Source organism: Panthera uncia, chromosome F1 (genome assembly GCF_023721935.1).
Source record: "Panthera uncia isolate 11264 chromosome F1, Puncia_PCG_1.0, whole genome shotgun sequence".
In the NCBI taxonomy this organism is placed as follows: domain Eukaryota; kingdom Metazoa; phylum Chordata; class Mammalia; order Carnivora; family Felidae; genus Panthera; species Panthera uncia.
Genome location: NC_064813.1, coordinates 6,298,479 through 6,325,695, shown reverse-complemented (window position 1 = coordinate 6,325,695; position 27,217 = coordinate 6,298,479). Strand labels below are relative to the sequence as shown.

At 40.8% G+C, this 27,217-nt stretch overlaps 1 protein-coding gene across 4 annotated transcripts in view; it reads left to right on the top strand.

The window, feature by feature from the left end:
* The window catches only part of SDCCAG8 (SHH signaling and ciliogenesis regulator SDCCAG8), a 253,018-nt gene that overhangs the window by 157,369 nt on the left and 68,432 nt on the right, over positions 1-27,217 (top strand). For all 4 annotated transcript variants that reach the window (XM_049633839.1, XM_049633837.1, XM_049633838.1 and 1 more), the window contains exons 14-16: positions 1,997-2,124; positions 4,184-4,292; positions 14,690-14,821. In XM_049633839.1, the coding sequence (XP_049489796.1) occupies positions 1,997-2,124; positions 4,184-4,292; positions 14,690-14,821 (369 nt within the window). The remainder of the gene's footprint in view (positions 1-1,996; positions 2,125-4,183; positions 4,293-14,689; positions 14,822-27,217) is intronic.

Below are 27,217 nucleotides of genomic sequence, written 5' to 3'. Positions count from 1 at the left end.
CTCTCAAATAGGTATTGGTTTTGAGCAGTGCATAGTACGGCTACCCAGTTATTAGGGGTCTCAGACCCATAACCAGGGGTCTGACCTGGGAGTGGTTACTCAGTAGAAGAGACCGCAGTGCTCTTTTTTGGCTGATTCCTTCAGCAGCATGGTCTCCAGCTGGCAAAGCCACTAGAGCCATTCTCTTCCGGGCACTCTTCCTTTTTAACATGTCTGAAAAGTTTTGCCTCCTCATCTGAGACATGAGCAGACTCTCCAACCTCACTAAAGGTGCATCCACGCTTCCCCCACAGCAAGGGTATAAAAGCATCCGTTCATTAGTGTTCACTGCCCACTTCTCATGTGCCAAGTATTGAGCGGTGCTCAGGGTAGAAAGAGACAAAGATGACAAAAAGGGCCAGGCACATAAACCAATAACGCAACTGTGCTAAATGCTATCTTATAGGACATATACATTTGCAACGTGTACTTAGGTCATGGGGGAAAGAATAATTTAGGAGAGAATGGAAGGAGAGGGGGAGAATTCTGAGGACACCTCAAAGAGCAGTATACACTGAACAGAACGATGGGGTGGGGGTGGGGGGCATGGAACAGGATGGGTGGGGGGAGACACCCCAGGAGAACAAAGAGACATATGCAATGATCCATGGGCAGAAAAGACACGGTGTGACTGGGGAGGCAGAAAGTGGCCTAGTCTATTTATTTGTTGCAATATACCAGTTTGGAACTGAGTGTGAAGCAAGACCTTGGAGCAAATCCAAGGGGGTGTCGTTATTAGAAGCACCAGAAGGGACCTTATTTCACATTTAGCATGGACTCCTGATGATTCCATTTGAGTGAGATATGGGTGTAGTTTCCTTCTGAAATTTTCCACCACAACATTCCTGCATGCATTGACCAATTTCAACGCAGACTTTCCTTATGTTGCTTTATAATTAGAAGCCAATGAATTGAAGCTCCACAGCGGTATGTAGACTACTAGTGATAGCTTTATGGAATTGTTTATTTTTAGTTTGGCAAAGGCAAGGCAGTAAATATCTCAATTAGTAAACTAAAACAGCACGGATGAGAAATGCCCACAAGGAGATAAGGAGTTAGAAATAACTAAGTCGGTTAATTAAAGGAAACCCTCATTTCACTTACCCATATTTAGAGCATGAGGAAACGACCTAATGTGTGTGCGTGCGTGGTGCCGCCCACGATGAGACCCCCTGCGTTCGTCAGCTTCTAATTGTTCAGGCAGTCTCTTTCTTTAAGAACCACGGTGATGGGTTATTGGACTCAGTGGCGTGACCCATCTTGCTGGGTCAATATCCCGTCACAGCGGGGTGGGATATTGTCTTGGACTATGGAATATCCTCATCCCACCATTTCTTTCAACGTGACCCCAAAGGGGCCCTACTGTGACACGCTAGGGGAAGTCGTTCATTTTCATATTCATATTTAGATTCACATTACATGGCCTAATGTGTGAAGACATTGAACGAAAACATGGAGGTGGTACCGCAGAATCATTTCCTCGCTTCTAGAGAGAATCTCCTGCGTTACATCCAAGCGTCTCCAACGCTTCGTTTCGAGAGTTTAGGGTTTGGAGGATTGAATCATGCTCTTCCTAGAACCGTAAGATGATTAGGAAATACCATTCCAAAGATAAGACATGAACTGGTACCACAACATTGACAGTCTTACAGTAGAGGGGGTTTGTGTTTTAAAGTTACAAAACACCAATATTCGGGTGTCACGATTTTTTGATTTGTGAAGTTGCGTCCTTGAGTCCAGTTAGATTTATGGCGCGTATTTACCACAGTACGAAGGGTCCTTTGGATCTCCCCTCCCCCCCCAGGGGGGCGGGAGTGGGGGGAGTCTGACAAAGACTGTTGTCTTCTCACGCCCCACGATCGACGACCGCGTCAGCTCTCTGGGGTCTGTAGGGGAAATGAGGAGGCCCCGTGCATCTGCAGATTAAATTTCTGTCTGTCTCCTCTCTGCTTTGTAGACTGGAAAAAGATAGCATTCAGCAGAGGCTTAGCAACGAAGCAAAGGCCCAAGCCCTTCAGGCCCAGCAAAGGGAGCAGGAGCTGACACAGAAGATACAGCAAATGGAGGCCCAGCATGACAAAACTGGTAGGTGGTAGGGGAAGATTAGAGCCTGGGCACTCGCTCACAAGCCAGGCCCACGCCTTACTGTGAAATGACATCAGGAACACCTGTAACCTTTGGCTGGCCGAAGGGAGCAGATGCTAACTACACCGGAGATTCCGAATTACATATTAGTTAGCGTTTAAAAGAGAAAACGGAAAGTATTGCCCACTGTCTGTTGATTTCAGAGTGCTGCTCTCACATCTGTTGCACCATCTGGATTATGAGTTTATTTACCTGTGTTCAAGAAACGTAAAGCTGAGAGAGACCACAACAAAGTAGAAAAACAAAGGGCTTGTTTTTGGCTGGGTTTTCAGGCACACATGTTATATAAAGAAAATAGCATCAGAGGCTCTGCGGGAAGTGCTCTGAGCTTACAGTTAGAGTCTCCTGAATAGCATTGAACAGTTCCCACAGTACACACATTATAGCTACTCTAAAAGCCTAATGAGTTTGCTTCAGCATCCAAACTGGAGAAAAGCTTTAGCCATTAATCGGTTCTTAATTCACTGTCGCAGCTGGATGTAATTCAGTGGCTCCAAATTGATATGTTCCTTTATTTAATCTTTGCAGCTTCGAACATTTTTAGCATTTGTATGATGTCCCCACCTCCCCCCAGCCCCTGTCTAGAGTGATGTTTAATCCTTCACATTCTTCAAGTTCTCAAACTGCTGGGGAAATTCGCTAATACAAGGCATTGACCACAGCTGGCAGCTTGGCTAAAAATTGCCATCTTTCATCACGTTGGCGCGATTTTGCAGACTGAGTTGGCCAGTAACTCTTTACCTTGCATTTGAAAGTAAAATGCACTTTCCAAGCAGGCAGTTTGATGTGTTCAGTCAGAGCATTATGTGGTTCCTTTCACTTTGGAGTTGTGTGTTCACAGACAGTGTTAGTCAAAACAAGACAGTGGCAGTCATTATAATTCCGCACCACATACTCCAAGCTGATTGTACTATTAAAAACAAAAGTTTAATTGATCCCGTCTCTTCCAGAAAAGTGTTGCCTGGTTTTTAGTGCCTTGATTTATTTTGCTCTGGATGATGCATGCTTTTTGCCAATCGATAGTTAACATTGAAAAGAAATAAAGGGACTTAGCAAAGCTTACACTTAAAGATAATTCGCACATGATTTCATTGCACTGCATTCGGTGACATGCTAAAAAATTACTGCTTATCCTGTAGGTGGAAAATCGGTCATGTAAAATTCACTAAATCATCGATTTGCTTACAAAGAGGCAAATGTCATACCGACTCACATGAGTCCCTCCAGCACTTTCCAGACTCAATAGATGTTTTTCCACTAAAAGTAAAAGGAGGAAATTTCAGGAAAAATTAGCATTTGCCTTTCCTGCTTGCAGGATTCCGGTGATCGAGGGGTCTTGGGCAGAATCTCTGAGCGCTATGTGAGAGTATTTAACTGTTAAGACCACCTTAAGAGCATTCCCTTTTATTTTGCAGGAAAATATCACACTCTCTTCAATTCCTTTGACCAGATCTTCCTTGAAGCTCATGCTGTTGACAATGAAAGCTGAGTTCTAAGGAAATTATGTGTTTCACCTTCATAATGAAAGAACTATATACCAGGGGTGGGGATAGGGAAATATATGAGCAAATGTGAAACTCAAAGCAGGAGTTACAGTATACAAGAGAGTTCCTCAGTTATTTTGTTTTTGAATTATCTAGTCATGATTATTTTTGACACTCTGTTTATAGTAAAATTGTCAAAATAAAAATATAGTATCTTGCCTATTACAAAGATATAAGCATCTTGATGTTTCTGACAGTTTATCAGCACATTAAAACATTACCCCAAGCTGGTATGATAAAAAATGTTTCTGGTGTGTAATTATTAGAAAAATTAATGCCTCCCAAGATTTAGTGTCTTGCCAGGTGACTGGTGCTTCGACTTAGGACATTGAAATTGACCTAGTGGCTTATAGGAAATGGGTAGTGGTCTTAGTACCTTTACCACTCTACATACAGAAGCATGCTGTCACAACCATAAACATCTTATGTTGGGGGGGGGGGGTTGTTATTTCTAGAAAATGAACAGTATTCACTGCTGACCTCCCAGAATACATTTTTGACAAAGTTAAAGGAAGAGTGCTGTGCATTAGCCAAGAAACTGGAACAAATCTCCCAAAAAAGCAGGTAAGTAATATGATAGAATACTTTCAGAGCACTGTTTGTGTAAATACTATCGTTTGTTTCCTTAAGAAAAAAAAACAGCATTTCCACTATTTTAGAGTCTAATGTCAAAATTAGATATATGTTGATATGCTAACTGTGAAAATATTTTCTCTGTATGAACACTTTCTTGATTGTCCATACAGACACCCTGGTGTGTTTTCATGATTATGTATATGTACTATTATTTGACTTTTTTAATGTTCAAAATTGATAACTATGAAACTTCAGAACACAACAGTCAAGATGACAGGTATTCTAATAAAGGATGTGGGTAAGTTAAACAGTTGGAAAGTCTTATGTTAATACAGGTCATGTTTTAATCTATTCTCACGATTCTCCGTGAACACACAGAAGCTATCTTTAGGTCAAATGATAATAGATGAGATGTGTACATATAACAGTGAAAGTAGGGGATACTTCAAAATACATAAACCCAAGCCATCCTTTTGTTTCCCCTAAAATTGTTTTACTAGGACAGCTATCATTCATTTTGTAGGTACACTGTTTTTGTTTAATTGTTTTTTTAGTAGGCTCCACACCCAACGTGAGGCTCAAACTCACCACCCTGAGATTAAGAGTCGTGTGCTCTACTGACTGAGCCAGGCAGCTGCCCTGGTACACTGCTCTTTTATAAAATACATTGATTGAGATCTTAATTATTTTTGGCACATTTTCTAATCAGATTATTTTAGTGAATGAATTATTTTAGACTCTAAATTGTAAAAAAAAACAAAAAACAACAAAAAACCTGAGTTTTCACCTTGGCTCTGAGAGTAGCTGTGTAGTCACGGACAAATTTATTCGACCTGCTTGAACTATTGTTTCCTCTTGTAAATGAACGATGTTGGGCAGAGTCACTTTGAATTCAACTACGAAAGGCATCGTTCATGTAACTAACAAGCTATCAGATATCACATTAAAATATAACCAAATGGAAAAATAACCTGTAGATCTCTTCTGTATTTTTCTGAAGCTCACTTAGATCTACACAGAGCAAGCAGTAGTGCTCAGCAAACAAACTTCTGACTTTGGTATCTCATTCAGAAAGAATTTCCAGGAGGATCAGAGCATATCTGATGACCCTGAGCCCTATCTTGCGTTCCTGCATCAATGAGGTGGCTTAGCTGATGGAATCCCCATCCCTGAATCTTTTGGGGGAATCCGAAGGCTTATGTTATGAACCCAGTTCTTTCTGCTCTCAGAAAGACAGAGGCTCCCATAAAGCACCCAGAATGTGCTCTGACATGGGCACCTTCTTAACAAATACTAATTAAATATCTTGTTTGGGTAGGGAAAAAGCTCAGGATGCTAAAATGCCAGATATTTTCAGGAAATTTGACAAGGGAACCCAAATGATTTTGTCATGGAAGAGACTCTCATAATATATCAACAGTACTGACTGCTAACTAGAAATGTGTGATTTGCCTCACATAAACCCAAAAGTATGTAATTTGTTGGAAGAAATAAACAACAGAACAACAACAAACTGGATCGTATAATTTAAGAAATTGATCTGGGACTTAACAGATTATGTTATCTTAGTATTGCTTCGTGATTATTAATTATCTCGCTCTCTAAGGAGACATAATTGGGGAAACTGCAGCGTATTAAAAGGAGGAGTTGCTATATGCTTGGTATATGTTACTTAATTCTTACAACTTGAGACAGGAATTTTTTTTTAATGTTTTTATTTATTTTTTAGACAGAGAGAGACAGAGCATGAGCAGGGGAGGGGCAGAGAGAGAGGGAGACACAGAATGTGAAGCAGGCTCCAGGCTCCGAGCTGTCAGTACACAGCCCGACGCGGGGCTCGAACCCACGAACTGTGAGATCATGACCTGAGCTGAAGTCGGACGCTTAACTGACTGAGCCACCCAGGCGCCCCGAGACGGGAATTATTACCTTCTTTTACAGATGAGGGACTCCATACTCGGGGTGTTGAAATAGCTGAGAAGTGGGAGAGCTCGAGTTCTATCTTCGATATTTCTAGTTCCGAAGCCAATGATCTTTCTTGTGATAAGTATAATATTTCACATCTACTACCAAAGAAAATCCAGGCCAAAGTAGTTATGATAAGAAAGTTTGGGAAAGAAAATTTAATCTTTAAATTCCCATGGAGTAGGGCGCCTGGATGGCTCAGTCAGTTAAGCATCCGACTTCAGCTCAGGTCATGATCTCAGGGTTGGTGCGTGAGTTCGAGCTCTGCATCAGGTTCTGCTCTGACAGCGCGGGGCCTGCTTGGGATTCTCTCTTTCCCCTCCCTCTCTCTCTCCCTCTCTCTCCCTCTCTCTCTCCCCCTCTCTCTCTGCCCCTCCCTCACTCACGCACATATGCTTTCTATTTCTCAAAATAAATAAAAACTTAAAAAAAAATGCCCATGGAGAAGTAGGCATGCTTGTCATGTGAGGGTAAACCCGTGACCCTGGGTCAACTTGTGCCCTGTGCCCTGGGTCCTCTTTTTCCTGCTCTAGATCTGTTCATTCACCCTGTACTGATCCAGTGAAAATGAACACCAGCCCCTCTCCACCTCCTCTTGCTTAGGATGCCTCCGGTTCCTGACCACTACTTTGTCAGTTGGGTATGTTCTTTTATGCCTGACACACAGATGGCACGCAACACGTATTTACTGACTGAATGAATGAAACAAGTGTGGTTTCACCCCCCCCCCCCCCCCCCCCCCCCATATCCTAATCTGACTCTGGTCCCAACCTGTTCCTTTGTTGATGACAGGCGGTGTGCAGCAAAAAGCACTTTGGAATTCAGAAAGAGCTAGGTTTGAGTCTCACTCTGCCCCTGGGCTTCATGACCTTGGGTACATTGCCTAATCTCTGCAAACCTCAGCTTCTCCATCTGAAAAACATTTCTAAAATCATGTTGCAGGACTGTTGTGGGAATCAGAAATATAGAGAGATACACGGGAACGCATATATACAGCCATGCATATGTAAAGCACCTGGCACCGTGCTTGATACGTAGAAATATAACTGTAGCCGATGGCATTGTTGGAAGGGTCTTGACAGGGGTGATTTGGATCTGACTTTGATGTAGCCATTATTGTCTTTTCCGGGGAGGGTCTGAGTGCCGTTCTGACAGACACAAAGTCTATACCACAAGGAAATACTTTTTAAAGGCAAAGGAGGATCAGGGAAATGTGGATCTGGTTGTGTTTCAAGTCCTGCTCTGACGCCTTGTTTTGTAAATCTGAAGAATTAGAATAGGCGTCTACTGTAACTTTACAAGTGGACCCCAAACTAAGGCCTGGTAATCATAAGCACTCAAAAAATTGTTGCTTATTATAGGTAAGACTTCTAGGAGCCCCCAAAGTTTACAACGTATTCATTTTGTGTATCTCACAAGAAGGTGGTCAGTAGGCTAAACTGTGATTTTAAGGTTTTTTTGTTTGTTTGCTTGTTTGTTTGTTTGTTTACTCTTAATTTCTTGTCCACTGACTGAGTCTCTTTTCCTGCTGGCTCCCTCCCTGAAGCCTAGGACATTTTCAAAATTCATATAAAATGTAACATGTGATTTCGACATTACCTTTTGCTTTGAATTCACCGATAGAACCTGAAGGGCTCAAAGTGTTTCTTTTTTTAAAAAAGATTATAAACTTACTAAGCCTTATGGGAGACCTCCAGGAGCATGCCTCTGTATACCCGATACTAAACTTTTGGGATAAATAATTTTTCCTGTGCTTTGAGGTGAGGAAAATCTTGGAATTTTCTGAGCTCTCTAAAATTGTCATCGTTGTGGAAGCTCAGTCTCGAAAATAATTAAACCACATGGTAATTTTGATCCGGCTTTTCCTCAGAGTACTATGGTACAATTTTTCTTAAAAGTAGGTGTATTTATTTTGTGCCGGTCAACAATTTAAAACAGTCCTTGTTGCTCCCCTCGTCTTGCCCATGCCGTTTCTCTAAGGGTTCCATGTTATTTATAATCCCATACCAACCAAATGGATTCTTACCATTGATAATAAGCTTTATTTTTTAGTTCACAGATCCAGCCATTTGACTGAAGCCCATGCAGTCGCTAGGAAAGCTGACAATCTGGGCTCACCATTCCGTGGTCTCTAACTCCTTACCCCAGCCCCGTGCTGGGCTGCTCTGGGCAAGTGTTTTGAAACGGTTTCTCCGTGTGTGTCTGATGTACGTGTTTTCTCCCCAAGTAACTTAAGTCCTATCGCTCCCGTTCTCTGGAAGCCCTCCATAGCCGTTAGCAGGGTACTTTCTGCACGGCGCGTGCCATGCTGCCTGGATGGTGTCTGCAACTCCAGGGTTTGTGAATGGCACGTCCCATTTTAAAACTAAAAATGAACTGCCGATCCTGTGCCTTTTACATAGCTTGTTTTTTGACCACGAGACGAGAGAATTAATTCCATTTTGCTCTTAATTGGCACCGGGCAGACATTCTGGCTGATTTTAGTTGACGCTCTCATAAACTTTAGCTACCCTTCCGTCTCTCTTTCCCGGGACCCCGAGAGCTTATTACAGGGATAGGGTTTGTTTTTGAGGTTGGTAAGTGGAGATATTTAAATATCCTTGGTGCAACTGTGATTTCTCTTTATCCAAGTGAGGGAAGTGTTCCCTCTCCGCAGGCGCTTGGATGAATCAGCAGTGAGATGTTTGTGGTGTGGTTTGCTGTGCTCTGACCGTGGCCTGCGAAAGAGCTGAGAAAGGTTGGGCACTGGGAGGGGTGAGCCTCGGGCAGCTGCAGAGCGGAGATCAAGGCTGTGCTGGGTTGCAGGGTCTCAGCACTTGCTTGTGGAAGAGAAGGGCTCGGGAGCACACAACCCCGGTCTATGCGGCTTTGCGTCTCCTCTCTTTTCTGTCATTGTCACTTTCTGGGTTGCTAGGCTTGTGGATTGATGTCTAACACTGCCCATTGTGTATTTGTGATTTGCGTTTTGTAATTAAGAGGAACAATGGGAGTCCATTGGGTCTCGTTATATATAATGGTTGGTTTAATTTGTTTCACTTCTATCTTGTTAATTGTAAATTGATCATTAAGATTTGAATTCTAATCTGTCACTAGGGTTGTGGGTATTGAGGCTAGAGCAATGATCCTGGTTTTAATCACTGATGATGAGAAACAAATTTTATAATTTTGGTACATATTGCAGTTCATATATTTTAACACTGTATTTTATGGTGTTATAAATATTGTTAAATGACTTTTAGTGTAGTTTTACTGTGTGGACTATAATGTATAAATTATATTACTGTTTTGGCAACAGTCGGTATCCAACTGTGTGAGTTTAATTGAAGTAAAGAACACACACCCGGTTGAACTATTTTTTTTCCCCGGCATGTTTGGATGATGTTAGGTTGGGATGCTACAAAAATTATATTCTACAAGGAACGACTGATACTGACCTCTGCTAATTGTCACCAAAAGCCGAGTGAGAATCTAAAAGATTAAAAAATGACGGGGTCGTGTTTTCCCTTAAAAAAGAGTTATTGCTGTAATCCTAATTATAGTAGTAAAATATCATACTTCATGCAAATGCAATTACACAATATAACTGGTGTATAAAAATGCAGGGGAAAGTTCATGCTTCTGTGAAGCCAGAAATTACCTAAATTTTCAATGAAAATGCATTAGAGTCATCTGTCCTTTTATATGACACTGGATAACCGTGCCACAAATGTAACCTCAAACTAACACAGAAACTTGTGCCGGAAGTTTACTCTCTGAACTTTGCAATGTATTTCTTTCAGTATATCATGGGCTCCAGAGAGACAAGAGATGATGTCTGTGTACACTTACAAAGTTTTTATCGAACATTGGAACTTGGAAGTCAAATCAGCATTTTAAGCAAAGGGGAAAAAAAAAACCCAAAAATATGTAGAGCAGAAAAAAATATTCTAGCAATAAAATACCTGGTAGTAGTATATACTTTTACAAAATAACATTTATATTTTTGTGGTCATGTAAGACAACCTCATAGAGCATTTGGCTATAACTACAAGGTGGCTCAGTCAGTTAAGCATCCAACTTCGGCTCAAGTCATAATCTCACAGCTCATGAGTTCGAGCCCCACATCGGGCTCTGTGCTGACAGCTGGAGCCTGCTTCTGATTCTGTGTCTCCCTCGCTCCCTGCCCCTCCCCGACTCATGCTCTGTCTCTGTCTCAGAAATAAAAAAACATTAAAAAAATTTTTTTAAAATTTTTTTTAATTAAAAAAAAAAAGAAAAAATATCCTGTGACATCACTATCCAGCTAACTATTGTTAACCTGTGGCATACTTCCTTTCAGTGAATTTACGTGTGGATGTAAATGTGTCTGTACGTGTACGTGTACCTGGTGAGTGAGTTACACTGCATATATTATCCAATGACCATGCATGTCTACATCACTACTCTGGAAACAATTGTAATGGAGCCATTTGTATGCATAATTCATTAGACATTTAAGATGTTTCCGGTTTTTAACTGTAATGAATAATAATAATCTTGTCCATAATTCTGAATTTTTGATGATCCCCTTAGTTGAGATACCCTAAAAGGGGATCATTCGTCCAAAAACAATAAACCTGTTTTTTTGTTTCTGTTTCAATCACAGGAAGCCTTTGAAGGCTATTAATGTGTACGACTTTGCTCAAGTCCTACGCTAAATTCTTCTCAGTATATATGTACCCATCTCAGTATGTGACAAGAAAAAGTGAGAGATTTAAGAAAGGAAAAGTGAGAGGCAATATTGCATGGTGGGCCAGACAGCCCCTTTAGAGCTGGATAGGCCAGTGTTTGTATCTGGGCGGGGCTAATCACCATTCCGGTGACCTCAGGCAAATCATTAAACCTCCTATTTACCTCACAGAGAAAAGGAAAGAAACACTTGCCCTGAGGAATTAATTGCCATCATTAATATGAAGGATGGATTCCACTACCTGGTGGAGAGTCGGCGTGCAATAAATACTCAACCAGAATCCGATTTTATTATGCGTTTCTTTGAGTAATAGTGGAAATTGTATATTTTCTAAATGTTTATTGGCCATTTCTGTTTCATCCTCTGTGAACATTTGTTTTATATTCTCCATATTTAGTTTTTTTTTTAATGTTTATTTATTTTTCAGAGGGAGAGAGACAGACAGAATGTGAGCAGAGGAGGGACAGAGAGAGAGGGGAGACACAGAATCTGAAGCAGGCTCCAGGCTCCGAGCTCTCAGCACAGAGCCCAAGGCTAGGCTGGAACTCACGAACCCTGAGATCATGACCTGAGCCCAAGTTGGTCGCTTAACCGACTGAGTCACCGACGTGCCCTCTCTGTATTTGTTTTTAATTGGAATTTTGATGGAGAGTGGGACAGCACTTTATTAAATGATGCCTCTAATCGTTTAGATTAGGTTTCTTATGTGTTCCCATTTCTTTTTTTAATTTTGCAAATTTTGTTCCCGGTTCCTTTTGTTTTTCATGAATTTTTTTCAAAATCAGAGTGACTTTCAAAATTTTTTTTCCAGGTTTATTGAGGTATATTTGATGTGCATCAGTATAAGTTTAAGATGTACAGCATGATAAATGCTTTGATTTACATGTATTGTGAAATGATTACCACAGTAGGTTCAGCTAACATGACTTTATTTTTTGTCTGAAATAGGTATCCATTGCAAAAATTCAAAAAATACGGGAAAGGAAAATAAATTTAAAAAAATTCCTAATTCTGACACCTAGAGATAGCCAATACTAATATATGATATACACATCAAAATATTTTTGATTAGGGGATCCTGGGTGGCTCAGTCAGTTGAGTGTCCGACTTTGGCTCAGGTCATGATCTTGTGGTTCGTGGCTTTGAGCCCCGCATCGGGCTCCGTGCTGACAGCTCAGAGCCTGGAGCCTGCTTCGGATTCTGTGTGTCCCTCACTCTCTGCCCCTCCACCCCTCATGCTCACTCTCTCAAATATAAAATAAAACATTAAAAAATTTTTTAATTAAAAAAATATTTTTGATTATAAAATGGAATCGCTTTATATGCTGATTTTTACTTATTTTCCTTTCTTACCAGTATATCATATTTTTAGGCCAATGAATAACCCTAACAGCCACACTGTCAGAATAGCCTCTTGATATTCCTTTGCATAAGTAACGTAACCAGTCTTCTGTTGACATATTTCTGGGTTAAGTTTGCAGATACTGGGTTGCAGAGCAAGACTGCTGCTAGAAAGGATGCTACTATGAACATTATGATTTTTTGTGTGTAAAGGTTTTATATTTTTATAATGTAAAGTCTATGTTTCCTTTATGATTATTCTTTTAAAAAGGGACTTTTTTCTGGGGAAGTACCTGAGAACAGACATTCTTCTGCATGTTTTCCTAATCAGGTTTAAGGATATTTTTTGTCTTTTGGGGATTAATTTCAGCACATAGCCCTTGTTGTGATAGGAGACACTATCTTACAAGAACACTAACAATTTCTTATAACTGCATTACATTCTCGTATATTGTATGTGATTTTGAAAGGAGAAACCTAAACCATTATTGACTGATTTAGACTATTTCAAATATAGGTGAATTCTTATTAGAAGAAGCAAATGTAGATCGAGTACTTGATCTAAGCTCGAAAATGAGATAATCCCGGCCCTCATGTATAATCTAGTAAGAAAGATGAGGCGTAGGGCACAATTCAGAGGAATAAATGATAAGCTAATGTATGAGTAAAAGCCAGAGGTAGTTTAAAAAAATGTGCTGACACATTGAGAACTGCAAAGTATTAATCAGGGCGAGCTTCCTTTGAGGTGACGCTTGAATCAAGATGAAAACAAAATGGGGAATGAGGTGAACACAGAGTGACAAATTGCTTGGTACAGTGACACCGCTTGGTCCTTCCAATGATGCGGAGCAAACCCACATCTTCTCTTGACCGGGAAGAAAAGACTCTCTCACCTAATAATGGAGGAGGAATCCTTTCTTTGGAGGGACGTAGTTCTGCATCAAGTGTCTTACTTGAACTTCAAGAAACAAACCAGTCATTAACTGCTCGTATTTTAATTGCAAGAATTTTAAACTTTCCGTTCCAGTCTGTGGGACAGTGGAACATGAGGAGGTGGTGACCACGGGAGCAAGGTTTATGTAAATCAAGGACAGGGATACAGTTTTTCTCAGAGAGATATCTTTCTGATCTTCAGATTTTGAGACTTGAGCTAATCCTCTATGATACAGAAGAGGCAGCAAGCATATTTCCTGAGGGACATTAATCATCACCAGAGTACATATCTGTGATCCCAAAAATGAAATATGTGAAGACAGAAAGAAGACAGGGAAATGGTACCTGTTGTAGCAAAGTGGAGGAAGGTGAGGCTTCAGTGTCTACAGAGGGGCACTTCTTTGTGAAGCAAGCTGATCTGCTCTCAGGATTCCAGAAAAACTTGGAAGGCAGAAGTGGAACTTAGGACTGAAAGCAAAGTTGACAGTTCCACCCCCACCCCATGCAGCCAGTGACTGTCCTTCTCCACCCAGGAAATTAGGGCCTTCCTCTCTGAAGAGCTTAAACCAGCAGGCTCCGGTTAAAAGAGGGGCACTGAAGGGGAGATGAGAGAAATTAATAGAAAGTCTGCATTCTGAAAGGCGAGATCCCTACCTCTCTATTTCCAACCAGCCCCTAGAACACTGCTGGTTAGTGTTATACACAATAAGCAGGGAACAGGAGGATTCTTCTGTTGAGAAGCCGAATGGCTACAGAGGAAAGAATTATAGACACTGATATTAAAAATCTCCCACTGTAGATAAGATGGCTTCACGTTCTGTCACCCTACCCTAAAGCCCACTGACATAATAAACTACTTAGCCAGCAATGACCAATATTCAGGTAGCCACAGAATGTAAATAGAGATCTTGATTTAACCACACACTGAAATACTAGTAGTTACACTGAGAAGCTGGAGATGGGGTCAGGGATAGAGGAGTGCCATTTTTCATTATTATGCCTTTTGGAACTATAGGACTTAAATCATGTGCCATTGCATTAGCTATGTTAATTAAAAGAAACAACTCCCCGTCATAGAGATGGGATCTGGGGTTGCTCCTTTAACAGCATGGTAGCTGGCCTGTGATAGGCACTCGATAAATATTGGGTATGAATACGAGTCATGATCACTCTTGTGTCGCTCCTTGAAGACGCCATGTCTTTCGGAGCAAGTTTTTATTCCTTTCTCTACCCACCACTTGAGTCCCTGAATGCATTGTATGTCTCTACTAGACAGTTTGCAATTTCTGAGATATTCTGTTTTATATAAAATAACTTGTCTTCACACTGTTATGTTTAAGTATGGAGTTGAAGGTGATGCTAAGGTTATACAGTAAAAATATGCTCTGGTGGTGAGAACCTTTAACACCTTGTCATTTCTGTGTGTTCACCTCTCTAGATCTGAAATAGCTCAGCTCAGTCAAGAGAAAAGGTATACGTATGACAAACTGGAAAAGTTACAGAGAAGAAATGATGAATTGGAGAAACAGTGTGTCCAACATGGGAGACTACATGAGATAATGAAGCAAAGGTAATAAAGATTTAATAATCAACTGACATGCCGTATATTAAAAGGGGGTTGGTTCAAAAGCAGGATGGGAATCGATGTGGAATAAATAGAATTCATGGTCACTGTGGTACTCAAAAGACATGATTGAAATCCAATACTCTTAAGCATTAATGCTTTCTCAACTTAAGTTGTTCTTATGATACACAGAAGGGAGAGCATATCCCCTTTTTACTGTTCTAGAGACATAGAGTTAGGTTTAAGAGAGAACTTTGTAGGAAAACATCTACCTTTAAAGTCTAAGTCGGTAACTTAATATAGAGGAATTTCATAGAAATTAGGTTTCACGTGTGTTTTGTGAGATAAGACATGTACAAGGCCTAAGAAGGTTAAATATCTTAATCAGAGGTTTCACTGGTAGTGTTGCTCAAGTCAGGATTTGACTCCACACCTCTTGGTTCTTCCTGGTGGTATCACTTTGAACAAGTTACTTGACCTCTCTGAGCATCGGTTTCTTGATCTGTATTTTGGGGCTAGTAATGGCCAGTTTGCAGCTTGATATAAAGATCAAATGTATGTAAAGCTCCCAATGGCCACCCACTGAATGGCACCAATGATATTGACTCCCTTTTTCTAGATGAAGAAACACAAGCTCAGAGAGAGACTAATGGATTTGCTCCCAGTAGTAGGTTGAGTAAGTGGTAGAGTTCAGACTTGAAGCCTGATCTTTTGAGTCCAAATTCCTTTCCATTTGTGCACTTTATTTCCATTTTATTATTTTGTAATAAACCCAGCTCCTTATCATTTCCTGTAAATGTTTGGTTTATAATTTCTATATAATGATGGATTCCCCATGGGAAAAAAACTCAATAATGTCCACCACATGATGAATTGGTTGCTGCCGATTTAGACTCCACATGGCAATCCCATGTGTAACACGACAGCCAGCTTTTCCGGTGGTTTTCTGGGCCCCCAGGTCCCCATTCCTATCCCACCTCCCTGACACCCCACACCTTCTCTGCTTCAAAAGCAACTGTTGATATAATTGAGAGGAAAATGCAAATGCTTGTAGACTCTTTTTATTTTGTCTGTTAAATTTAAAGTCAACATAGAGCCTTTGGGGAGGGGGTAGTTTACAATTTTGATCACTTGCTCCATTGAAGAAAAGAAAGGGAGTCAGAAAATGGCACCGTCTTTTAGTCACCAAAATATTAAAATATGAGTGTTTTTGGAAAACATTAATTGTTCATTTATTTACTGATTAAAATATTTACTTAATCTCAGACACCGTTCTAGGCCAGACTAAAATATTTTAGGTTTTGTGGGCCACACGTGCTTTCTGTCACACAGTTCTTTGTTTCATTTCTGTTTTTGTTTTTTTAAAAAATAAATTTTTTTTAACGTTTATTCATTTTTGAGAAACAGACACGGAGTGTGAGCAGAGGAGGGGCAGATAGAGAGGGAGACACAGAATCTGAACCAGGCTCCAGGCTCTGAGCTATCAGCACAGAGCCCAACACGGGGCTCAAACTCAGGAACTGCAAGATCATGACCTGAACCAAAGTCAGACTCTTAACCAACTGAGCCACTCAGGCACCCCTCTGTTTTGTTTTTTTCCAGCCTCTTAAGAGAGCAAAAGCTTTCTTAGCTAGAGGGCCAGCAAATCCTGCCAGAGGATTTGTCCTGCCCCTTGAGCTACAGTGTACCCCATACTAGGCAATCAAGGCATCTTTCTTGTTTTTTTTTCCCCTAAATTTGTATTAAATTTCACAAAATGCACTCACCCATGTTATCTCACCTTGAAACAAACCTGTTTCTATCTGTTCTAAGCTGTTACTATCATCCATTTCCAGATGGAGAACTAAGGCTCAAAAAGAAACAGTTGCCAGCTAAAGGTCAGATAGCAAATTAATCATTCATTCATTCAGCAAATATTTATTGATTGCTACTGACTGTGGTGTTCTCCACCACATGCTGGGAATAAAACAGTAAAGTAAATATAGTCCCCAGTGTCATGGAATTTACAGACTTACAGGGAAGATAGATATAGACAAAAGACTTTCACAAATATCTAATTAGTCGTGATAGCAATTAGTTCTATGAAAGAGAAATGTACTTGGTAGGTAAAAGCACATCAAATAAGAGGGCTTAGCCTGATCAGGAAGAGTTTCAGTGAGGAAAATGGTACTTCAAATGAATCTGTAAGTGTCGGGATAGGGGCGTCTAGCTTTCTAGAACAGGAGTTGGCAAACTGTGCCCCAGCCCACAGCCCATTGTGTGTGGCTTATCCACGTGCTATCTGTGCTGAGTCAGACTGTGCTATAAGAGCTGAGTGCTTGAGTCAGACTGTGACCTACTGGCCCACAAAGCCTAAAATATTTGCTCTCTGGCCTTTTCCTAAAAAAGTTTACCAGCTCCAGTTCGAGGGAAAAGAAAACTGTAAAATTGAACATCCTGAGGTAGGACTCCTGAGGAAGGAAAGACATGTGTGTGTTTAACAAAGGGAAAGAACAACACAGGTGAGGTTGGAGAGGCAGGTGAGGGCCAGACCTAATGGCAGGGCCATTAAGTTTTTATTACAAACCTTTAGCTTTATCCTTTTAGTAAAGAGCAGAAATAATTAAAAGTGTTGTTGGTTTTAAAAGAATGATGTGATAGGGGCGCCTGGGTGGCTCAGTCGGTTGAGCGTCCGACTTCAGCTCAGGTCACGATCTCGCGGTCCATGAGTTCGAGCCCCGCGTCAGGCTCTGGGCTGATGGCTCGGAGCCTGGAGCCTGCTTCCGATTCTGTGTCTCCCTCTCTCTCTGCCCCTCCCCCGTTCATGCTCTGTCTCTCTCTGTCTCAAAAATAAATAAATGTTAAAAAAAAAAAAAAAAAAAGAATGATGTGATCAAATTTCCATTTAAAAAATAGCATTCCAGGGGTGCCTGGGTGGTTCAGTCGGTTAAGGGTCCAACTCTTGGTTTCGTCTCGGGTCAAGATCTCACAGATCATGAGTTCTAGCCCCGCGTCAGGCTCTGTGCTGACAGTGCAGAGCCTGCTTCGGATCCTCTGTCTCCCTCTCTCTCTCTGTCCCTCCCCTGCCCCCAGAATAAATAAACATTAAAAAATCAGCTTTCTAAGTCCTGAGTAGATCATACGTTAGAGCAGAGCCACAGTATTTACATGAGCTCCAGTTAGGGAGCTCCAGGAGAGGTTAGTGATAATGGCTTGGACTTGATGTGATGGTAATAATGATGGAGAGAAGTAAAGAGATTGGAGAAACGTGTAGGAGGTGAAATCAACAGGACTTAATAATTGGTCGGCTCTGTTGGGTGGTAATGGGGGACATCAAGGATAATACCCATATTTCTGACTTGAGCAATGGGTACATAGTGGTGCCACTTAGAGGACATGCGCAAAAGAAGCAGGTTTGCAGTGGAGACGGCTCGGTTTTGGGAGGAGACCAAGTGTTAAGTTTGACTCTGTGGAACTCAGCATGCCAATGCCTCGTCCAAATGGAAAGGTCAGATAAGCAGGTGGCCATAGAGACTCAGCTTAGGAGACAGGTCTGGGCTGGCGATGGAAGTCTCCATTGGCCCATCGAGGATATTTGAAACCTTGGGAGTAAATGATGTAGTGGATCGCCTAGAGGGAGAATACAGTAAGAAGGAAAAAGGGCTTGCTGGACCCTAAAGAACATGGGCATTTTCAAAGATAAGGTAGAGGTTGGTAAAAGACTTGAAGACAAGTAACCTGGGAAATAAGTGGAAAGCCAGAAGAGCATGCTGTCATGTGTTCCGAGGGATGCAAATGCCTCAGGAAAGAGGAGGGCTCGACCAGATGTGCTGAGTGATTGAGTGACTCAAACTGTCCAGTGGACTTGGTGACGTAGACACGGCACTGGTCACACGAACATAAGTATTGTTGGTAGAGGTGTATGGCAACCATATTGGGCTGAAAAGTTAGCGTGAGCTGAAAAACTGATACAGCAAATTTGAGCTGCTTTCTCACGAAGTCTGTCGGCAGAAGAGAGTGGGAAGCATTGAGGAAGCAAGAGAGACAGACCAAACAGCGGGGGACAGGGAAATGGATGAGGAGGGACATTTTAAACAGAGAATTTTTGGTTTTAGGTTGGAGTAGATGTGAATGTATTAAATTCTAATTGTCAAGTTCATTAAAGTTGTGGGGTCAGGAAAGTTACATTTTCCAGGTGGTGATTTGGAATCCCTGGCGTCCACAAAGGCAGTCTAGGAAATTCATGTTAAAGACAGCAATGGCACTTTTTTCTGGTTATGTTTTAAAATAAGTGTGGATTCCCATATTTCACTGCAGAAAATAGAACCACGGGAGACCTCCACAGTGTTTGCAGAGGGAATAAGCCGACAGCCAGTAGAGACCCACTAGGTGCACGCGTGTGCTGCCCTGTGGTCAAGTGTTGTGTTACCAACAATAGCTAGCAATCCTGGGGGCTTTGTCAGTTATACAGGTTTACATAGTTTTATTTTCTTTCTTAAGGTAACGTGTAGCTTACATTACATACATAAGAGCCATTGACCAAAGGCCTGAAATGTAACAAATTAATAATGAGTCTTAAATTGGTAATTCTTCTATAAACTACCTCCAAATGATCTTTACCAAATCTATTATGTTGTATTTTCCTAATAGAAATTTTATTCCTTGAAAATCAGTGTTAAAAATAGGAAATGGGGATGGGGGGCGCCTGGGTGGCTCAGTCGGTTAAGCATCCAACTTTGGCTCAGGTCATGATCTTGTGGTTTGTGAGTTCGAGCCCCATGTCGGGTTCTGTGCTGACAGCTTGGAGCCTGGAGCCTGCTTCAGATTCTGTGTCTTGCTCTCTCTCTGCCCACCCCCCCACCCTACCCCCCCCCCACCGCCACTCACACTCTGTCTCTCTCTCTGTCTCAAAAATAAATAAAATGTTAAAAAAAAATAGGTAGGTGCGCCTGGCTGGCTCAGTCGGTAGAGCATATGACTCTTGATCTCAGACTTGTGAGTTCAAGACGCATGTTGGGCCAAGAGCTTACTTAAAAAAAAAAAAAGAAAAAGAAAAAGAAAGTATTGATTTTTATCTAATCTGACATTTCAATTTTGGGTAATTAAGACTCTTCACTGTTTTCAGCAAAGTACCTGAAAATAGAAGCCTGAAATCTTAATTTATCATTTAAAAGCAAAATAAGACAAAATTTGGCAAATAGAATCCAACAATATTTTATTTTTTTAAACTTTTGTCAGACTTCTATAAGCCTTTTCGAAAAAATGTTTATTTTATTTTTGAGAGAGAGAGAGAGAGAGAGAGAGAAGGGGAGAGGCAAGGAAAGAGGGGAACAGAGGACCCAAAGTGGGCTCCATGTTCACAGCAGAGAGCCCGATGCAGTGCTCAAACTCATGGACTGTAAAATCATTACCTGAGCCAAAGTCAGATGCTTAACTGACTGAGCCACCCTGGCACCCCCAACAATATTTTAAAAGAGTTATACACTACATTAAAGTACGATTTATCATTGAAGTGTGTAAGACTGGTTTAACATTCAAAAATCAGTTAATGTAACCCATCACACAAATGGGCACATGATCATATTAATAGACGCAGAAAAAAGCATTTGAAAAAATCCAACACCCATTCATGATAAAAACTCACAGAAAACTAGAAGTAGAGGGGAACTTCCTCAGCTTGATACAGAACATGTACAAAAAACCTAGTGCTAATATCATACTTAATGGTGAGAAATTTGAAACTTTCCCACAAAGATCAGATATAAGATAAGGATATTCCCTTTCACCCCTCCTTTTCAGCATCACACTGGAAGTTCTAGCTAATGTAGTAAGACAAAAAAGGAAATAAAAGGCATAAAAACTGGGAAGGATGACAGAAAACGTCTTTGTAGATGACGTGACATCTATGTAGAAAATATGAATGAATCAACAAAAAATTATTGGAACTAATAAGCAGTTATAACAAGGTTGCAGGATATGAGATTAATATATGAAAATTAATCACTTTTCTAAATACCAGCAATGAACAACTGGAATTTGAAATTAAAAATTCAACACCATTTATATTAACAATTAGAAATTAAGTACTTAGGTATAACTCTTACAAAATATGTACGAGATTTATATGAGGAAAACTACAAAGCTCTGATGAATGAAATCAAAGAATTAATAAAGGGAGAGATATTCCATGTTCATAGATAAGAAAAGTCAATATTGTCAAGATGTCAGTTTTTCCCAACCTGACCTATAGATTTAATGTAATCCCAATTAAAATTTCAGTGATTATGTGGGTAGTGGCAAACTACTTCTTTTTTTTTTTTTTTTTTAATTTTTTTTTCAACATTTATTTATTTTTGGGACAGAGAGAGACAGAGCATGAACGGGGGAGGGGCAGAGAGAGAGGGAGACACAGAATCGGAAACAGGCTCCAGGCTCTGAGCCATCAGCCCAGAGCCTGACGCGGGGCTCGAACTCACGGAGTGCGAGATCGTGACCTGGCTGAAGTCGGACGCCCAACCGACTGCGCCACCCAGGCGCCCCGAACTACTTCTGAAGTTTATATGGACTGACAAAAGATCCAGAATAGCCAAGACAATTTCAATATAATGAAAGAGAGGAGCAAAGTTCGAGGACTGACTCTATCTGACATCCGACTTACTGTAGTAATCAAGACAGTGTAGTCTTTGAGAAAGAATGGACAAATACATCCATGGAACAGGACAGAGAGAACTAGGCTCAAATTATATAGTCAAATGATCTTTGATGAAGGAGCAAAGACAATACGACGGAGCGAAAATAGTTTATTCAACAAATGGTGCTGGGATATGTGGACATCCACGTGCAAAAAAAAAAAGAAAAAAGAAAATAGTTAATCGAGTCACAGGTCTTACGCCTTACACAAAAATTAACTCAAAATGGATCACAGACCAAAATATTAAATTCAGAACTTTGAAACTCCTAGAAGATAACCCAGACGACCTTGGGAATGGTGATGACGTTTTTAGACACAGCACCAAAGGCGTGATCCAGGAAAGAAGTAATTGATAAGGTGGACTTCATTTAAATGTAAAACTTCTGCTTTGAGAAACATGATGTCAAGAGAATGAGAAGAGACAAGCCACAGCCTGGAAGAAAATATCCCGTATCTGATAAAGGATTATTGTCCAAAATACTCAAAGAACGCTTAAAACTCAACAGTAAGAAAACAAACAATCCAATTAAAAAATGGGCCAAAGACCTCAGCAGACACCCCACTAAAGAAGAGATACAGATGGCAAATATGAAAAATGCTCCAAATCATATGTCCTCAGGGAAGCGCAAATTAAAACTACAGTGAGGTACCACTACATACCTGTTAGAATGGTCAAAATCCAGAACACCGACACCATCAAATGCTAGCAAGGATGTGGAGCAGTAGGAACTCTCATTCACTGCTGGTGGGAATGCAAAATGGAAGACAGTTCGGCAAATTCTTACCAAACTGAATGTGTGGTGCAGCAGTCATGCTTTTTGGTATCTGCCCAAAGAAGTTGAAAACTTGTATCTACCCAAGAACCTATACAGAGATGTCTATAAGAGGCTTTACTCATAATTGTCAAAACTGGGAAACAAGTAGGATATCCTTCAGTAGGTGCATGGATAAAGTGTGGAACGAGCAAGACAGTGGAATGTTACACAGCATTATAAAGAAATGAGCTATCAGGCCTTGAAAATACATGGAGGAACCTTAAATGTTTATTGCTAAGTGAAAGAAGCCAGTCTGAAAAGGCTATGTGTTGCATGATTCCAACTGTATAACATTTTGGAAAAGACAAAATGACAGAGGCAGTAAAAAGATCAGTGGTTGCCATGGGTACCAGTGGGGAGGAGAACATAGGATCTCTAGGGCGGTGAAAATACTCTGGATGATACCCTAATAGTGTCTGCATGTCTACATGTCATTCCACATTTGTCTCAACCCATAAAATGAAGAACACCAAGAATGAACCTAATGTAAACCGTGAACTTGGGGTGATTGTGATGTGTCAATGTCCATTCATCAGTTGTAACAAACGTGCTGCTCTCTGGGGATGCTGATAGTGGCTGGTGGTCTACACATGTGTGGGGACGGGGGGGTATGTGAAAAGTTTCTGTGCCTTCCCCTCAGTTTTGCTGTGAGTCTTAAATTACTCTCAAAAAAAAAAAAAAAAGACAATAGACAAATGAAGCAATAAGAGTAACAGTTGAATTTTACATTAAAAAAAAACAAGAATCCTCAAAAATATCATGTAGCTATTTTTGTAGGTTTTTGATTCTTATACATCAATTTAATTTAAAATCTACATTTTAGAGAACACTTTGTTCCTAAAACGTATTATGTTACTGGCCAATTGTGCCTTTTTGCTTATATAATTAATTCATTAAGAATTTAATTTATGTAAATGAAATAGCTGGTATTATTTGTTACATAGGAAAATTATTTAAAAAAATTTTTTTAACATTCATTTATTTTTGAGAGACAGAGAGCACAAGCAGGGGAGGGGCAGAGAGAGAGGGAGACACAGAATCTGAAGCAGGCTCCAGGCTCCGAGCTGTCAGCACAGAGCCCGATGTGGGGCTTGAACCCACAAATTGTAAGATCATGACCTAAACCGAAGTCAGATGCTTAACCGACTGAGCCACCCAGGTGCCCCAGAAAATTACTTTATTTTATTTTTTTATTTTTTTAAATTTACACCTAAATTAGTTAGCATATAGTGCAACAATGATTTCAGGAGTAGATTCCTTAGTGTCCCTTACCCATTTGGCCCAACCCCCCTCCCACAACCCCTCAAGTAACCCTCTGTTTGTTCTCCATATTTATGAATCGCTTCTGTTTTGTCCCCCTCCCTGTTTTTATATTATTTTTGTTTCTCTTCCCTTACGTTCATCTCTTTTGTCTCTTAAAATCCTCATATGAGTGAAGTGATACGATTTTTGTCTTTCACTGACTGACTAATTTTACTTAGCATAATATCCTCCAGTTCCATCCAGGTAGTTGCAAATGGCAAGATTTCATTCTTTTTGATTGCCAAGTAATACTCCATTGCATATACATATACCACATTTTCTTTATCCATTCATCCATCGATGGACATTTGGCTATTGTTGATAGTGCTGCTGTAAACATGGGGGTGCACGTGTCCCTTCCAAACAGCACACCTGTATCCCGTGGATAAATGCCAAGTAGTGCAATTGCTGGGTCATAGGGTAGTTCTATTTTTAGTTTTTTGAGGAACCTCCATACTGTTTTCCAGAGTGGCTACACCAGCTTGCATTCCCAGAAAATTACTTTTATTTAAGTTTTTATTTTGAAAAAATTTGACCTACAGAAAAGTTGAGACTTCCTGTATGTCCTTCACCCCAGCCACCCCCAAATGTAAGCATCTGAAATAACCACGGTTCAATTATCTGACCCAGAAAATTAGCACTGATGCAATCGTAGGAACTAATCTCTAGACCTTATTAGAATGTCACTAGTTTTTCCCCTGATATTCCAGTTCTGGTCGAAGATTCTATGTTGCATGTAGTTCTCTTTAGTAGTCTCTCTCTCTCTCTTTTTTTTTTTTTAATGTTTTTTTTTTTGTTTTTGAGAGAGAGAGAGAGAAAGAGAGAGAGAGAGAGAGTGCAAGCAGGGGAGGGGCAGAGAGCCAGGGAGACACAGAACTGAAGCAGGCTCCAGGCTCCAGGTGTCAGCACAGAGCCCGAAGCGGGGCTCGAACCCACGAACCACAAGGTCATGACCTGAGCCGAAGTCAGATGCTTAACTGACTGAGCCGCCCAGGTGCCCCTCTTTAGTAATCTTTGGACACTTAATAATTTCTCTCGTGTGGAGAAACCTGATCTGTGATAGTGCCTATCTGATCTGTGGAGTGGCTGTCAGTGTGGGTTTGTCTGAGGCTGAGGTCGGGCATTTTTGGCATGAATCCCACAGGGTTGTGTCCTCAGTGCATCATGTTGAGGGGAACGAGCCGTCACCGTGTCCTGCCACTGGTGGTGTGGACTTTGGTCACTTGGTCGAGATAGTGTCTGCCAGATCTCTCCGCTCAAGAGAAATCATTAAGCATCTTGTGGGGAGATAGGTAGAGACCATGCAAATCCATTTCTCGTCATATTTTTTAATAGGTGATGTTTCTTAGGACATTTTCAGGTTCAGGAAAATTACTTTAAAAATAAGCCTTATATTATATTAAAAAGTTTTAATGTATACCTATTCTAAATACAGTTTATTACTTTAAAAATCCCTCTTAATCATACCATATAAAAACTATGAAATCATTTCACTGATTCCTAAGGGGGTTCACAAAAGTATGTATTTCTGGAAGGGGTTTGAGAATCCGATGAATTTGGAGATTTCCAGGACACCAAGCTCGAGCCAGGATTAATCCTGGACCAGGAGTGGGTCACCTCTTGCATTGTGCAGAGGTGGCTCAGAGAAGGATATGAGCTTATGAATGTGGCTTCCCAGATAGGGTGCTGGTAAAGTGAGCTGAGGCCAGAATTGGCTTATTCTCTGTTTATCAGGCATCTACTTAGTCCCAGTCACCACTCGAGGCTAGGGGGTACAGAGGTGAAAAGGGTCTACCCCCTCTGCCTCTCTCCCCTGGTTGCAGGCTCCCTCTGTTTGGGCTGATGGGGGGCAGGGAGCTCCAGAGTGACATCACAGACCATCTCCTGGGAGGTCTCTCCTGCTGTTCTCATGTCTCCAGGAGCTCCACAGGCAAGAAGAAGGGGTATCCCGGGGGACTCACCTCCATTGGCAGCCTGGGCAAGAGTCGGTTGTCCTGGAGTGTTTGTTTGATCTCTTGTTCTGACTTGTGTAAATCAGAAGTCCATTGATGTTGGCTTTGGGTCTATAGTCATACAGCTTTTCCTGTCCCTGAGGAAATGTTTTGAGTTGATCTTCCCTCATTTAGAAGACTAATCAACTTACAAACTGAAGTGCCCTGGGTCATGATGGCAGAAGATTGACCCAACATCATAGGACCATTCTGCAGTTCTCAGGGGCAGTTTAAAATCTATTACATGGAAGATTTAGTTTTTATAATCAAAACAATTTATTGAGAATGCTAACGCAATATTCCACTGGCTTCCGCGCCTTGCCAATCTCCCAGGACCCCACACAAACTCAGGTAGTTTGACTTCCGATGATCTGGGGGCGCAGGGCATGCAGTTACTGATGTCTCATTAGTGTTGCCCTGAGGTCATCTGGGTTTTTAATGCTGCTGTTCTTGCTTTCACTTGTAAAATGCTCTTCATTTAGCTTCATGGTAATTAATTTCATTTGTCCTGAGTTGTTTTGTTAACCTCCCAGGGTTCCATATTGCGTTCTTGCTCCAGCAGTGTATTGTCTTCTCCATAACTGTGTTTCAAGTCCTATATGAATTGTAATTCAGAGTGAATTGTCTGCATCTCTCTTGCTAAAGCAAATGTATGTATAATCCCCACCTCCCATCTCCTCCCACCCTCACCAATTTGCTGTAGAGAGGCACTGCTTTGGCGATGTGCTGCTTGGGAATCTGTATTTTTGGGGTAACTGACAACATACTGTTAAAAGTAAATTAACATAACTCCTGTGCTATTTTAGATTTATTTATATACCATTATTTTGTAATATAAAATTATAGAAGATGATAAGTAATCCATATGGTGCTGAGAAAGAAGCTGCATCCTGTTTCTTTTGAAATGTTTCTTGGGTATCTCTAGCCTTCATGTTGCTGGACCATGGAGATGTGGGGAATTAGGTAGGCTGCCTCCCTAGAGGGTCTAAGGACAAACGATCTGAGAGTATTGTGTAGAGGAAAGGAGGAAGCTACGAAAACCAGGAACAACTTAGAAAACTTGACCCTTTCCCCCCAAATTATACCAAAATTATGAGCCAGTTGGGGTTAGCCAGCAATCACTTTAAAATCCAATTATTCCATGTATTATTGACAAGTCCCTAAGAGGGCTGGAAGCCAGGTTCGATTATATTTTAATGGGAAGACCTGAAGTCAGATTGCTTTCCTCCCAATAACAGAGGAGGTTGTAACTCCAGGAATTAGAATTCTGATCCGGGAGTGGATAATACGTTATTTAGAGCAGCCTGTCTAGACACTACAATTGGAAGAAGGCAGGCACTGTCATAGCTGATCACCTGAGAATAGATGAAATGGAAAGATACCCAACAAAACAGAGTAAGGAAGATGCCACAGACATTTTAATATAATTCACACATCTTTCTAGAATAGGCCCAATACCCAAGAAAAGGGGGAAAAAAAGCCTCCCTTTCATTTATTCATGAAATATTTTTTTGAGTGCTTATCATATAGCACTGATATGTTTGGATAAATCACTCGACAAGCAGACAGATATCCCTGCCCTTCTGGAACTTATATTCTTTAAGCTGCCTTCAGGTTCTAGTCC